The sequence below is a fragment of the Bos indicus x Bos taurus genome, chromosome 26 (genome assembly GCF_003369695.1).
Source record: "Bos indicus x Bos taurus breed Angus x Brahman F1 hybrid chromosome 26, Bos_hybrid_MaternalHap_v2.0, whole genome shotgun sequence".
NCBI lineage: Eukaryota > Metazoa > Chordata > Mammalia > Artiodactyla > Bovidae > Bos > Bos indicus x Bos taurus.
Window position 1 is genome coordinate 35,381,877 of NC_040101.1, and position 17,274 is coordinate 35,399,150.

At 39.0% G+C, this 17,274-nt stretch overlaps 1 protein-coding gene and 1 long non-coding RNA gene across 2 annotated transcripts in view; one reads left to right on the forward strand and one right to left on the reverse strand.

Moving 5' to 3' along the window:
• The window catches only part of LOC113884480 (cytochrome P450 2C18-like), a 41,441-nt gene that overhangs the window by 5,951 nt on the left and 18,216 nt on the right, over positions 1–17,274 (reverse strand). Inside the window, exons 6-7 of the mRNA XM_027529106.1 lie at positions 16,406–16,547; positions 13,661–13,848 (exon numbers count right to left, since the gene is read on the reverse strand). Coding sequence (XP_027384907.1) covers positions 13,661–13,848; positions 16,406–16,547 — 330 coding nt within the window. The remainder of the gene's footprint in view (positions 1–13,660; positions 13,849–16,405; positions 16,548–17,274) is intronic.
• Positions 15,265–17,176, forward strand: LOC113884481. Its single transcript, XR_003508882.1, has 2 exons — positions 15,265–15,435; positions 16,768–17,176. It is a non-coding gene; the product is annotated as an uncharacterized LOC113884481 (long non-coding RNA).

Below are 17,274 nucleotides of genomic sequence, written 5' to 3' on the forward strand. Positions count from 1 at the left end.
ATCCCTCCAGGCTCCTCCGTCCATGGGATTTTCCAGGCAAGAGTACTGGAGTCGACAAACAATCCAATAAAAAATAGAACTATAACTTGAGCAAACACTATCAATCAACATATATGAATGGCCAATCAACATATGAAAAAAAAAATATCACTATTGGCCAAAAAAACAAAAGTAAAACAAAATGTTATATCACTGTATTACAGTGTCTAAAATTTAGAGGGCGCATCAGCAAGTGTTAGGGCACGGAAGTCAGGGGCCACGCAGACCGTGCACCAAGGTCCCTTCCTTTTAGTGCCAGCGGCCGGTACTTGCCCGCGACCCAGCCACTTAGCCACGCACCACGCAAGCCATAAACAACAACAACAAAACAGTGTGGGAATGAGCCTTTGCTTAGTCTCCGACCTCATCCCTCCTCATCCCAAGTGCAGCCTTTCCGTGCCCAGGCCCTGAGCCCTGCGGGATGCACAACTGCACCACTGGCTAGGGTTCTGTGAGCGCCGCCAGCCTGTTGCACCAGGCTAGGGGACGAGAAAATCGAGTTCTCCACCTGGTCCAGGCAGCGCCACCCCACGTGCCTTGAGCCCTCGGAGAGGAGACTCTTGCCACAGGTTGGACCATGTCGCACAGCACCGCGCGGCCAACAACCCCAAGGAGCTCCCTGTGCAGGAAAGAAGTGCGTTGGAGAGCGCACCGTGTCAGCCGTGAGGGGGCTTCCACCCCTCGCCTGTCACTCTCCTCGCGGGGACTACAGGTACCAACAAGAGGAAGGCCGTGCGGCTCCATGGTGCGGCGCCGAGGTCCCGACCTTTAACCTCTGCCTCCGCCCCACCTTCCTGGTGGGGTCAGCCCTCTTTTGACGCAAGCCTACAAGGCCTTCTACGGAAAAGTGGGACCACTTTAGCATGCCAGACAATCAATTCCACCAAAGTTTCTAACGATGCTTTAAATGTTTTTTTTGTTTGTTTGTTTAAAAATACTTACAGATCTGAACTCTCCCTTTCGCCCCTTTCCATTCTCAGGACAAGGGAAACGTAAAGAGGCACTGAGATAATTGTTCAAAGCCCCCAAGGGCTGGCTTGGCCGGCCATGTTAGTGGACATATATACAGGTGTATATGTGGGGAGAGACATGTACTTGGTTTCATATTTTTCTAATTTTTTTTCCCTACTAATCGATGGCGATCTTGCCAAAATTCTCTTTCCCACCGCCACCCAAGAACAGCCCCTCAAAACCATTTTCAAAACATATTGCTTTGTTTGGGGTAGAAAGCAGGTGATCTGGCTGGAGGAATACTAATAAATACCACAAACAAAACAAACAGTCAGAAGCCATTAATACAAGATAATGAATTAATTAAAAAAAAAATTTAAGAACACTAACAAAGGCAAGTGGTGAAGGGTACCCCCAGCAACTGGAACTCTCATATATTGCTACTTGGAATGTAAAATGTCACAGCCATATTAGAAAACCGTTTGATGGGTTTTTAAAAATGAAGTTAAACATTTAAACAACACTCTCACCCTTCGGTATTACCTAAAAGAAATGAAAACTTAGGTCCACACAAAAACCTGTATGCAAATGTTAATAGTACCTTTATTCAAATGGCCCCAAATTGGAAACAACCCACATATTCATCAATCGGTTAATGCATAGACAATTTGTGGTACTCCATATGATGGATTACTCATCAATAGAAAAGGAATAAACTAATATATGCAATAAAAGATGAATCTTAAACATTCTGCCACATAAAAAAGATAAAGGCATATATTGATTATAAGTTATTTCACTTACATCACATTCCATTATATTACACTCTTGAAAAGGCAAAACTGTAGGACTAAAAACAGATTAGTCAAGGAGGAGCTAAGATGGTGGAGGAGTAGGACAGGGAGAACACTTTCTCCCCCACAAATTCATCAAAAGAACATTTAAACGCCGAGTAAATTCCACAAAACAACTTGTGAATGCCGGCAGAGGACATCAGGCACCCAGAAAAGCAATCCAAGTCTTCGGAAAGGAGGTAGGAAAAAATATAAAAGACAAAAAAAGAAACAAAAGAGGGAGGGACGGAGTTCCATCCCGGGAAGGGAGTCTTAAAAAGAGAGAAGTTTCCAAACACCAGGAAACCTTCTCACTGCCGAATCTGTGCCGAGCTTTGGAAGCACAGAGGGCAAAATAACAGGGAGGAAAAATAAACAAACAATTAAAACCCACAGATTGCGAGCCCTACGGTAACTCCCCCAGCGGAGAAGCAGCGCAGATGCCTGCACACGCCACTAGCAAGCGGGGGCTGGGCAGGGAGGCGTGGCATGGGCTGCATCGCTGAGAGTAAGAATCTGGCCTGAATACCCAGAGCGCTATCTGAGCGAAATAATTTGGGCTAGCAAACCAGACTGTGGGATATCTACCACGCGAAAAGCCAGCCCTAACCTAAGACACCGCCAGGCCCGTGCACGGAACAAAGGACTGAACAGAGATAGCTGGCTGCAGACCATCCCCCTCTGGTGACAGGCAGCCAGAGCCGGAAGGGGGCAATTGCAGCCGCAGAGAGACATTATCTATAAAACTGTAAGCAGGCTTCTTTGCTAACTAAAACTTCTTGGGAGTCTGGACGGTCAACATCCGCCTGAGAAGGTGCACCAGTTGTACACCTAGATAACTGAGCGGTGGGGAGGTGATAAGTCGCAGCAATCACGCTTGCCAAACACCTCATCACCTGAGCTGCTCGGACCTGGGAAGGGCACAAAACGCAGGCCCAACCGAGTCTGCACCTCTGAGGACTACCCGAGTGCCTGAACCTGAGCGGCTTGGACCTGGGAGGTGCAAGCAGCCCAGGGCCGGCCACAGATGGTTCCCGGAGGAGCAACCTAGAGCCTGAGCAGTGTGGGCAGGGAGGCTAGATGCGCCGTGAGTTGGGGCAGACCCAGTGTGGCTGAGGCACTGCGAGCACACGCCAGTGTTATTTGTTTGCAGCGTCCCTCCCTCCCTCCCCACAGCGCGACTGAACAAGTGAGCCTAAAAAAAAAAAAAAATAGTGTCCACCACCATCCCCTTTGTGTCAGGGCAGAAACCAGACACTGAAGAGACCAGCAAACAGAAGAAGCTATAACAGAGGGAACCGCCTTGGAAGCTACAGGCAATAGATTAAAACCCTGTGGTTAGTACTGTCTACATAGGAAGGGGCCTATAGATCTTGAGAAATATAAGTCAGACCAAGGAACTAGCCAAAAATGAACTGACCCCACAATACCCAAACAAAACCAGAGAAAGTCCTAGATATATTTTTACTATTTTTATGATCATTCTTTCTTTTTTTTTAATTTTTAAAAAAATTTTAAGTTCTCTATTATTCCTTTAATTTTCACTTTTATAACCTACTATTACTTTGCAAAAAAAAAACAAAAAACCCTATTTTTTTAAACAAAATTCATATATATAGTTTTTATAATTTTTGTGACCTTTTTTTTTCCTTCTTCTTTTCTTTAACATTGTATTTTTGAAATTCCAAACTCTACTCTAGATTTTTAATTTTAGCTTTTTGGTATTTGTTATCAATTTTGTACCTATATTTTCTTTATAATTTTTGCGACTTTATTTGTTTTTGTTTGTTTGTTTTTCTCTCTCTTTCTTTTTCTTCTTCCTTTTTTAACATTGTATTTTTGAAATTCCAAACTCTACTCTAGATTTTTAACTTTTGCTTTTTGGTATTTGTTATCAATTTTGTACCTATATTTTCTTTATAATTTTTGCGACTTTGTTTTTGTTTGTTTTTTTTCCTCTCTTTCTTTTCATTCTTCTTTTCTTTAACATTGTATTTTTGAAATTCCAAACTCTACTCTAGATTTTTAATTTTTGCTTTTATGTATTTGTTACCAATTTTGTACCTTTAAGAACCCAATCTTCAGTACCCATTTTTCACTAGGGAGCGAGATTACTGGCTTGACTGCTCTCTCTCCCTTTGGATTCTCCTTTTTCTCCACCAGGTCGCCTGTGTCTCCTCCCTAACCCCTCTCTACTCTACCCAACTCTGTGAATTTCTGTGTGTTCCAGACGGTGGAGAACACTTAGGGAACTGATTACTGGCTGGATCTGTCTCTGTCCTTTTCATTCCCCCCTTTTATCCTCCTCTGTCTTCTTCATCCTTCTTCTCTTCTCTGTATAACTCCGTGAACATCTCTGAGTGGTCCAGTTGTGGAGTGCACATAAGGAAGCGATTACTGGCTAGCCCACTCTCTCCTCTATTGATTCCACCTCATCTCATTCAGGTCGCCTCTAACTCCCTCCTCCCTCTTCTCTTCTCCATGTAACGCTGTGAACCTCTCTGGGTGACCCTCATGGTGGAGAAACTTTTCATCTTTAACGTAGATGTTTTATCAGTGGTACTGTATAGAAGGAGAAGTTTTGAAACTACTGTAAAAATAAGACTGATAACTGGAAGCAGGAGGCTTAAGTCCAAACCCTGACTCCAGGGAACATTAATTGACAGGAGCTCATCAAACGCCTCCATACCTACACTGAAACCAAGCACCACACAAGGGCCAACAAGTTCCAGGGCAAGACATACCAAGAAAATTCTCCAGCAACAAAGGAACACAGCCCTGAGCTCCAAGATACAGGCTTCCCAAAGTCACCCCAAAACCATAGACAAATCATAACTCATTACTGGACACTTCATTGCACTCCACAGAGAAGAAATCCAGCTCCACCCACCAGAACACCGACACAAGCTTCCCTAACCAAGAAACCTTGACAAGCCACCTATACAAACCCACACACAGCGAGGAAATGCCACAATAAAGGGAACTCCACCAACTGCCAAAATACAGAAAGGACACCCCAAACTCAGCAATTTAAACAAGATGAAGAGACAGAGGAATACCCAGCAGGTAAAGGAACAGGATAAATGCCCACCAAACCAAACAAAAGAGGAAGAGATAGGGAATCTACCTGATAAAGAATTCCGAATAATGATAGTGAAATTGATCCAAAATCTTGAAATCAAAGTGGAATCACAGATAAATAGCCTGGAGACAAGGACTGAGAAGATGCAAGAAAGGTTTAACAAGAACCTAGAAGAAATAAAAAAAGAGTCACTATATAATGAATAATGCAATAAATGAAACCCAAAACACTCTGGAGGCAAAAAATAGTAGAATAACAGAGGCAGAGGATAGGATTAGTGAATTAGAAGATAGAATGGTAGAAATAAATGAATCAAAGAGGAAAAAAGAAAAACGAATTAAAAGAAATGAGGACAATCTCAGAGACCTCCAGGACAATATTAACGCTACAACATTCGAATCATAGGGGTCCCAGAAGAAGAAGACAAAAAGAAAAACCATGAGAAAATACTTGAGGAGATAATAGTTGAAAACTTCCCTAAAATGGGGAAGGAAATAATCACTCAAGTCCAGGAAACCCAGAGAGTCCCAAACAGGATAAACCCAAGGCGAAACACCCCAAGACACATATTAATCAAATTAATAAAGATCAAACACAGAGAACAAATATTAAAAGCAGCAAGGGAAGAACAACAAATGACACACAAGGCAATTCCCATAAGGATAACAGCTGATCTTTCAATAGAAACTCTTCAAGCCAGGAGGGAATGGCAAGACATACTTAAAATGATGAAAGAAAATAACCTACAGCCCAGATTATTGTACCCAGCAAGGATCTCATTCAAATATGAAGGAGAAATCAAAAGCTTTACAGACAAGCAAAAGCTGAGAGAATTCAGCACCATAAAACCAGCTCTCCAACAAATATTAAAGGATATTCTCTAGACAGGAAACACAAAAACGGTGTATAAATTCAAACCCAAAACAATAAAGTAAATGGCAACGGGATCATACTTATCAATAATTACCTTAAACGTAAATGGGTTGAATGCCCCAACCAAAAGACAAAGACTGGCTGAATGGATACAAAAACAAGACCCCTATATATGCTGTCTACAAGAGACCCACCTCAAAACAGGGGACACATACAAACTGAAAGTGAAGGGCTGGAAAAAGATTTTCCATGCAAATAGGGACCAAAAGACAGCAGGAGTAGCAATACTCATATCAGATAAAATAGACTTTAAAACAAAGGCTGTGAAAAGAGACAAAGACAGTCACTACATAATGATCAAAGGATCAATCCAAGAAGAAGATATAACAATTATAAATATATATGCACCCAACATGGGAGCACCACAATATGTAAGACAAATGCTAACAAGTATGAAAGGGGAAATTAACAATAACACAATAATAGTGGGAGACTTTAATACCCCACTCACACCTATGGATAGATCAACTAAACAGAAAATTAACAAGGAAACACAAACTTTAAATGATACAATAGACCAGTTAGGCCTAATTGATATCTATAGGACATTTCATCCCAAAACAATGAATTTCACCTTTTTCTCAAGTGCACATGGAACCTTCTCCAGGATAGATCACATCCTAGGCCATAAATCTAGCCTTGGTAAATTCAAAAAAATTGAAATCATTCCAAGCATCTTTTCTGACCACAATGCAGTAAGATTAGATCTCAATTACAGGAGAAAAACTATTAAAAATTCCAACATATGGAGGCTGAACAACACGCTGCTGAATAACCAACAAATCACAGAAGAAATCAAAAAAGAAATCAAAATTTGCATAGAAATGAATGAAAATGAAAACACAACAACCCAAAACCTGTGGAACACTGTAAAAGCAGTGCTAAGGGGAAAGTTCATAGCATACAGGCATACCTCAAGAAACAAGAAAAAAGTCAAATAAATAACCTAACTCTACACCTAAAGCAACTAGAAAAGGAAGAAATGAAGAATCCCAGGGTTAGTAGAAGGAAAGAAATCTTAAAAATTAGGGCAGAAATAAATGCAAAAGAAACAAAAGAGACCATAGCAAAAATCAACAAAGCCAAAAGCTGGTTCTTTGAAAGGATAAATAAAATTGACAAATCATTAGCCAGACTCATCAAGAAACAAAGGGAGAAAAGTCAAATCAATAGAATTAGAAATGAAAATTGAGAGATAACAACAGACAACACAGAAATACAAAGGATCATAAGAGACTACTATCAACAATTATATGCCAATAAAATGGGCAACATGGGAGAAATGGACAAATTCTTAGAAAAGTAAAACTTTCCAAAACTGGACCAGGAAGAAATAGAAAATCTTAACAGACCCATCACAAGCATGGAAATTGAAACTGTAATCAGAAATCTTCCAGCAAACAAAAGCCCCGGTCCAGACGGCTTCACAGCTGAATTCTACCAAAAATTTAGAGAAGAGCTAACACCTATCCTACTCAAACTCTTCCAGAAAATTGCAGAGGAAGGTAAACTTCCAAACTCACTCTATGAGGCGACCATCACCCTAATACCAAAACCTGACAAAGATGCCACAAAAAAAGAAAACTACAGGCCAATATCACTGATGAACATAGATGCAAAAATCCTTAACAAAATTCTAGCAATCAGAATCCAACAACACATTAAAAAGATCATACACCATGACCAAGTGGGCTTTATCCCAGGGATGCAAGGATTCTTCAATATCCGCAAATCAATCAATGTAATACACCACACTAACAAATTGAAAAATAAAAGCCATATGATTATCTCAATAGATGCAGAGAAAGCCTTTGACAAAGTTCAACATCCATTTATGATAAAAACTCTCCAGAAAGCAGGAATAGAAGGAACATACCTCAACATAATAAAAGCTACATATGACAAACCCACAGCAAACATTATCCTCAGTGGTGAAAAATTGAAAGCATTTCCTCTAAAGTCAGGAACAAGACAAGGGTGCCCACTTTCACCATTACTACTCAACATAGTTTTGGAAGGTTTGGCCACAGCAATCAGAGCAGAAAAAGAAATAAAAGGAATACAGATTGGAAAAGAAGAAGTAAAACTCTCACTGTTTGCAGATGACATGATCCTCTACATAGAAAACCCTAAAGACTCCACCAGAAAATTACTAGAACTAATCAATGATTATAGTAAAGTTGCAGGATATAAAATCAACACACAGAAACCCCTTGCATTCCTATACACTAATAATGAGAAAACAGAAAGAGAAATTAAGGAAACAATTCCATTCACCGTTGCAACGGAAAGAATAAAATACTTAGGAATATATCTACCTAAAGAAACTAAAGACCTATATATAGAAAACTATAAAACACTGGTGAAAGAAATCAAAGAGGACACTAATAGATGGAGAAATATACCATGTTCATGGATTGGAAGAATCAATATAGTGAAAATGAGTATACTACCCAAAGCAATTTATAGATTCAATGCAATCCCTATCAAGCTACCAATGGCATTCTTCACAGAGCTAGAACAAATAATTTCACAATTTGTATGGAAATACAAAAAACCTCGAATAGCCAAAGCAATCTTGAGAAAGAAGAATGGAACTGGAGGAATCAACCTACCTGACTTCAGGCTCTACTACAAAGCCACAGTCTTCAAGACAGTATGGTACTGGCACAAAGACAGAAATATAGATCAATGGAAAATAGAAAGCCCAGAGATAAATCCACGCACATATGGACACCTTATCTTTGACAAAGGAGGCAAGAATATACAATGCATTAAAGACAATCTCTTTAACAAGTGGTGCTGGGAAAACTGGTCAACCACTTGTAAAAGAATGAAACTAGAGCACTTTCTAACACCATACACAAAAATAAACTCAAAATGGATTAAAGATCTAAACGTAAGACCAGAAACTATATAACTCCTAGAGGAGAACATAGGCAAAACACTCTCCGACACAAATCACAGCAGGATCCTCTATGACCCACCTCCCAGAATATTGGAAATAAAAGCAAAAATAAATGGGACCTAATTAAATTTAAAAGCTTCTGCACAACAAAGGAAGCTATTAGCAAGGTGAAAAGACAGCCTTCAGAATGGAAGAAAATAATAGCAAATGAAGCAACTGACAAAGAATTAATCTCAAAAATATACAAGCAGTTCCTGTGGCTCAATTCCAGAAAAATAAATGACCCAATCAAAAAAATGGGCCAAAGAACTAAATAGACATTTCTCCAAAGAAGACATACACATGGCTAACAAATACATGAAAAGATGCTCAACATCACTCATTATCAGAGAAATGCAAATCAAAACCACTATGAGGTACCATTTCACGCCAGTCAGAATGGCTGTGATCCAAAAGTCTACAAGCAGTAAATGCTGGAGAGGGTGTGGAGAAAAGGGAACCCTCTTCACTGTTGGTGGGAATGCAAACTAGTACAGCCACTATGGAGAACAGTGTGGAGATTTCTTTAAAAACTGGAAATAGAACTGCTTTATGATCCAGCAATCCCACTCCTGGGCATACACACTGAGGAAACCAGAATTGAAAGAGACACGTGTACCCCAATGTTCATCGCAGCACTGTTTATAATAGCCAGGACATGGAAGCAACCTAGATGTCCATCAGCAGATGAATGGATAAGAAAGCAGTGGTACATATACACAATGGAGTATTACTCAGCCATTAAAAAGAATACATTTGAATCAGTTCTAATGAGGTAGATGAAACTGGAGCCTATTATACAGAGTGAAGTAAGCCAGAAAGAAAAACACCAATACAGTATACTAATGCATATATATGGAATTTAGAAAGATGGTAACAATAACCCTGTATACGAGACAGCAAAAGAGACACTGATGTATAGAACAGTCTTTTGGACTCTGTGGGAGAGGGAGAGGGTGGGATGATTTGGGAGAATGGCATTGAAATACATATAATATCATATATGAAACAAGTCACCAGTCCAGGTTCGATGCATGATACTGGATGCTTGGGGCTGGTAAACTGGAATGACCCAGAGGGATGGTATGGGTAGGGAGGAGGGAGGAGGGTTCAGGATGGGGAACACGTGTGTACCTGTGGCAGATTCATTTCGATACTTGGCAAAACCAATACAATATTGTAAAGTTTAAAAATAAAATAAAAACAGATTAGTAGTTATCAGGGGCTAAAATTGGGGGAAATGGATTGGTTGCAAAAGGAGAATAAGGGAAATTTTCAAGATGATGAAAATGTGTTATATCTTACTTGTGGTGGTAGTGACATAACTTCACATATTGGTCAAAACTCTTTAGACTCTGTACTTAAAAGGGTAATTTTTCTTTTACATAACTTATACCTCAAGTGAAAAATAGAAGAAGATATTGTCACAAAAAGCACATGGTAAAAAGTGAGTCTTCTTCCTATCTAGCTGCACCAACTCATTTAGACTTTTCAAAAATAATCATTCCCACCAACTAGTTTTATGTGCTTTCACAGATATTATGCATATCAGCAGATAATCCTATATACATTTATGCTACTTAGCATTTTCTTCTCTTTTTACCCAATGACAAACATCCACTAGATTTTGATTTTTTTCTATAATGAAATAATTTAGATATTGCCCTATGTCAACATATATGCTTCTACTGCTGCTAAGTCTCTTCAGTCATGTCAGACTCTCTGTGACCCTATGGACAGTAGCCCACCAGGCTTTTCTGGCCATGTGATTCTCCAGGAAAGAATACTGGAGTGGATTGCCACGCTCTCCTCCTCCAGACACAGGATCAAACCTGTGTCTCTGATGACTCCTGTACTGGCAGGAGTACTGTACTTTAGCACTAGCTCCACCTGGAAGCCCGTCAACACATACACATCTGCCTTATTCATACTACACAATATAAATGTGCCATTACACTTACAATGAACATTTAGTAGCTAAAAATACTTTTTTTATTACAAGTAATGATGCAAGGATGCATTTTGATATTCCTTCACAAGCATTTGTAGTAGATACCAAGAATTATAACTCTTTCATTATAAGATATATTTTATTTTTTAATAATTATGGCCAAAATGTCCTTCAAAAAAAGAAAAAAAAAGATATACTTATTTACAGTCTTATCAGTGGCACCTGAAAGTACTTGTTTACGTATATCCTCACTAGTAAAAGATTTTTTTCAGCCTTTAACTTCATCATTCTGATAGACGAAAATGTCTCATAGTTTTAGCTCATATTTTAAAATATATGTTACATGGTTTAATTCTGGCAACATTTTGAAGTCAACACAATTAGTATTATCAACAGTATACAAATGTCTTCAGTAGGACATGAATAATCACACTAAGTGACATAAATAGGAATAAAAATAGATTCACTTCAGTTCCAGTAACGTTTTGACCACCAAATCAAATTGCACTAAATGTATATTTGTGTTTTTTTTTTAATTTTATTTTATTTTTAAACTTTACAATATTGTATTAGTTTTGCCCAACATCGAAATGAATCCGCCACAGGTATTTGTTTTTAATTTTTCAGGTTTTTAGTGTTGCAGAATTAAGGATGAGGGAGTTCTAAACCCATGTGAGAGGGAAAAAAAAAAAAACTTAGAGCAGCTCTAACATGGTAGACTTGCGTGATCTATGGCTACTTATATTTAAAGCAAGTCAAAAGTAAATAAAATTTAAAATTCAGTTCCTCAGTTGCATTAATCACCTTTCAGGCATTCACTGGGCACATGTGGCTAGTGGTTGTCATAAGGGGCACACAGATATTCAGAATCCCATCTTTCCCAGAAGATAGCAGTAATAATTTCAACCTTAAGAAACTCACAACCCTTTTCTCCTCAAAGTAGAATTTTTAGTTATTTTATTTTTATATATAATAGTAACATATGCAGTCTTCAAAATAGAATAGCTTGTAGGATGCCAACTAGAAAGTCTGAATAAAAACAGAAACCATGTGTTAGCAAGCACTGGAAAACTGCTGACTAAAATTGGTCCCCAGATTCCAGATGGAAGAAACTGGGAAGGCAAACTGGCATCTGCAGTCAATTTTTGACTGTGTACATATACAACTCTGAAATAGGGGTGTTTTATAATTCTGTCTAGTGGAGGAAAGATGAACACTTTCTGGGAGAAGACAGACATCACCTAAGACTGCGTTTTTTTCTTATATAATATCTGAGATTAAGCCATACTTATTAGGCACAGAAAAGGCAGTACTAACTGAACACCCAAAAGAAATATTTATATACATAATAAAAACATACCCACAGTATGGAAAATTTCCCACCTATTTTATGAAGCCAGCATTACCTTGATATCAGAAGTCTGACAAAAATTTTTGAGAAAGGATAATTGTAGACCAGCCTCTTACAAATTAAAATACAAATGTCCTCAATAAAATGTAGCAAACCAAATTCAGCTTTTTATATATGACAGAGACAGAGAGAGAAGGAACAAAATATATACCATATAAACAAATGCAGAGAATCCATTTGATCAAATTATACACACATTTGTGGAAAAAATTAGATTGTGAACAGCAAGGGAGAGGGGAAAATAGGGAGTTCCTAATCAATGGGCGTAAAATGTTTGCCAAGGGTTTGGGGGAGAGAGGGATGAATAGACAGAGCACAGAGGATTTTTAGAGCCATGAAACTACTCTATATAATACTACAATGATGGACACATATCATTAGACTCTTGCTCGAACTCACAGAATGTACAACAACAAGAGTGAACCCTAATGCAAATGATGAACTTTGGAGGCTAATGATGGTCAGTATAGGCTCATCAATTGTAAAAAAGGGTACCAGTGTGGTAGAGGATATTGATAATAGGTGAGGCAGGAAGTATATGGGAAATCACTGTATCTTCAGCTTAAAATTGCTGTGAACCTAAAACTGCTATAAAAAATAAAGTTTACCCCCCAAATCATACAAAAATAGGATTAGGAAGTATTTCCCTAATCTGCTTTTTTTTAATATTTATGAAAATGTACATAAAATATCATTCTCAATGATGAGATATATAACCCTCACCTTTTCCAGGATATCATAAATGAAACAACAGCCACTATCCCCACCTTGTTCAATATTATCCTTGAAATCCTGCTAGTGTGATAATGCAATAAAGTAAATCAAAGTCATGAGAATTGGAAAATAAAGAAAAAAACAAATATTAAACCAGATGGCAGAATTGTGGTGCATATAGATATTACAAATAAATCTACAAACAAATTATTAACAATGATATATGAATTTGGAAAGGTTGCTAGATATAAGGTCATCAAGGTAATAAAATCAATTATATTTCTATATACCAAAAAAATGGAAAAAGCAATTTTAAAATTATAAAATGTATAATAAGATCAAGAATATTTCTTATCTGAGAAAAACATAACAGATGTGCAAGTCACTGTACAAACAAAACAGTATCAAAAAAATTAAAGAAAGTCCAAATTAACTGTATCTGTGAATTGAAAGCATCAGCATGTCAAGATGTCAATTTCCAAATTGATTTGATACTACTATGAAAAAAATCACATCTGAATGTTTTGGGTAATTGACAAATTAATACTAAAATTTACCTGGAAATATAAACAGCTAAGAGTAGCCAAAACAATATTAAAGAAGCAGAACAATTTGGGAGACTTAGCCAGATATTGAGAGCCATCATAAAGATTTATAGCCACAAATTGGAAACAGCAGAAAACCCATCAAGCTGCCACATGTATGATTTTTCCAATTCTCTCATCTTGAGGACTGAAGTCATACAGTGAATATGGGAACTTCAAGAGTGTTGAGGTCACTGTAAGAGAAACAAATTTACCTTGGGGATAAGGTAGTTTCTGAATTTAATGTCACGGGTCACCGCATGGGGCAGATTGGTGGGGACGAGGTCAATATATCTCTGGATCTCGTGCACCACAGCATCCATGTAGGGCATGTGGCTTCTGTCCTGCATGCAGGGGCTCCGATGTCTGCCAATCACACGGTCAATCTCTTCCTGGACTTTAGCTGATAAGACACAAGTAAGACTACCGGGAAAAAGAGGAAAACACATGCCACATTGTCATACCAAATCAGGGTGACATAAAACTCTGTAAAGGTATTCCAACATCGTTATAAACATCAATTATATGTCCAGAAATACACCTAGACTTAGAGAGTTTTCATAATACAAGTACAAATTACACTCATACAAGCTAGGCTTTGGGATAAATCTGTGCTGCTGCTGCTGCTAAGTCACTTCAGTCGTGTCCAACTCTGTGTGACCCCGTGGACGGCAGCCTACCAGGCTCCCCCGTCCCTGGGATTCTCCAGGCAAGAACACTGGAGTGGGTTGCCATTTCCTTCTCCAATGCATGAAAGTGAAAAGTGAAAGTGAAGTTGCTCAGTCATGTCTGACTCTTAGCGACCCCATGGACTGTAGCCTACCAGGCTCCTCCATCCATGGGATTTTCCAGGCAAGAGTACTGGAGTGGGGTGCCTTTGCCTTCTCCAGGGATAAATCTGTGCACACCTATATATTAGCATGAAAAGTGAAAAAAGTGTTAGTCGCTCAGTCATGTCTGACTCTTCCTGACCCTATGGACTAGTAGCCCACCAGGCTCCTCTGTCCATAGATTCTCCAGGCAAGAATACTGGAGTGGATTGCCATGCCCTCCTCCAGGGGAATCTTCCCGACTCTTGCCTCCTGCATCGCAGGCAGATTCTTTACCATCTGAGCCACCAGGGAAGCCTATATATTAGCATGCATGCGTGCTAAGTCGTTTCAGTCATGTCCAACTCTTTGCAACCCTATGAACTGTAGTTTGCCAGGTTCCTCTGTTCATGGAATTCTCCTGGCAAGGATACTGGGGTGGGTTGCAATGCCCTCCTCCAGGGGCTCTTCTGGACACAGGGATCGAACCCGCCTGTCTTACATCTTCTGCATTGGCAGGCAGGTTCTTTATCACTAGTGCCACCTGGGAAGCACATATATTAGCATGATGAAACACTTTAAACACAAACGGTATATTATTAACTCAAGAGATGTCTGTCATCACATGTAGGAGACAGGAAGAATAAAACAAAAGCAGGCCCCAGCAAGGGCCGCAAAAGAAGTTTATTGATAAACTGGATGCTATAAGGCATGAGACTCTTGGAACAAGTCCAGAGGGAACAGTTCATAATCATGAAAACAAGATATGATCCTGGGGTCGGAAAACCAACCACAGACTGTTTCTCGACTGGCCTCTCAGAGAGTCACATGTTTTATATATCTGGTGAAAAATCTGTAGATAAGAATATTAGTCTTAGTTACTGATTTGTTATTGATTACTGTTTCTTAATTACTAAATGGTTAATGATCATTTTGTTCTTTGGCCCTGAAGGCCACACAAGTTATAGTTTAACTCCCCGCATATTCTTTCCTTCACGGCTGAGGGTATAATAAAGCCGGCTTGGATTCAGGCGCGGCACCTTCGCCTTGGAGTGGTGTCGGCTCCCTGATCCTCGCTTTTCTATGAATTCTTGTGTCTCGTTTCTCATTCTCTCACCGTATCACGCTTTCGGAAACCCTGCTTGTTGAGCTGGTCTCGACAATCACAGAAAGAAAAACAGGTATCAAGTATTATTTTCATATCAAAATAATCTACGATGTTTTAAAAATCAAATTCTATAACTGATGTATGTATGGTTTGCAATTGTATATGTATTGTGTGTGTGTTTATTTGCAACGTGAAATGCTATCTTATTTAATGTTTAAAAAGGGAAAAAATTCTTTTAGGTACAGTTCAGTTCAATTCAGTCGCTCAGTCATGTCCAACTCTTTGCGACCCCATGAACTGCAGCACGCCAGGCCTCCCTGTCCATCACCAACTCCCGGAGTCCACCCAAACCCATGCCCATTGAGTCAGTGATGCCATCCAGCCATCTCATCCTCTGTCATCCCCTTCTCCACCTACCCCCAATCTTTCCCAGCATCAGGGTCTTTTCCAATGAGTCAGCTCTTTGCATCAGGTGGCCTTTTAGGTACATATTCTGTCTAAATAGCATATATCTTTTTCTAAATCTAACCTTTTAAAGTACTTCTCAGACCAAAAATTTTCTCAGGCTTTCTCACCAGATTTCTAGAATTTCTGCTATACTTCAACAATATAGCTCCCATCTTCCCTACCCTAGCATTATAATGCTGCATATTTAGAACAGGGAAAGATTTAGGTAAAAATACATCTACCATTCAAAGTGGCCACTTCTTAAGAAAACTAATAGTCCATTGTAGGCCAATTTATGCTGGTTGTGCCTGCTGCAAATCCCTTCCCATGAAGTCCAGATACTTAACCAGAATTTTTTATTGATGAAATCCATAGCTTTATTGCCTTTGATACTGCTCATACTGTCTTCACTTTTCTCAGCAATCCTCCCTACTATACAAATTTGTCTTACTTTCACCTTTTTTTTTTTTTTTTAATATTTGAGCAGCTTATAGTGGGTGGCAAAGAAATTTCAAAACTAAAGCTTCTCTAAGAGAAATTATAAGACAGAAGACCCAATATCTTCCCCGAAACTCACCCTGCCCACCATGTTATACCTGTGACCTCTGGGTGTTTCAGCAGCATGAGGAGCCCATATCTCAGCGTGGTGCTCGTTGTCTCTGTCCCAGCTCCAAACAAATCAGACACAGATGCTATCAAGTTTTCAAAAGTAAACTCCATCTCTTGATTGTGTTTTTCCTATAAGTTATTTGATGTAATTATCTGGTAGTTTGCCAGTATAAATAATTAAAATCAATCCAAAATAACACACTGTTACAAAGCTAAACAAACCTAGACACTCGAGTGCAGTACTACAACAAGTACTACACCAAGCCTCTTTTGCAGGCACACTGGTGAAGCAACCTACTTCTTACCAAAGAGCTTGCTGATGCCAGTTTCTCTCTTTCTTTCTTCATAGTCAAAACACAGATACAGACGTAGAAGTGGTGCAGTCATCATTTTGAAACATGAGTATCTGAACATAAAGATGAAACCTACATACTTAAATATGCTGAAGAAAAATGGAAGGCACTTGAGTTCAATGTACACGTCATGGCTAGCCCTGGACTTCCCAACATAAGAGTCTCTGTGAATCCATTCTTTTTCTTTGTAATATATTCTAGGATGTGCTGCTATGTCAGCTTTTGCACATTTTCAACTTCTTCATGTGTCTTTAGGCAGAGTCCAGATAAAATGGTTTAAAAGGAAAAGAGAATTGCAAACTCTTGATTCTGGTTTATAACATTTTTCAAGATATGGCTCTAATTTGCTCATTTCTATCAATTAAGGTTGTGTTTGCCTACCAATAAAAAAAAAAGTTAACAGTGGTTTAAAGAAATAGTGAGTTTATTTATCCCACATACAAAGACAAAATGGGGCCGGCCACTACTGTATTCCAAGATGTGAGGCAATAGGCAGCTTGGGC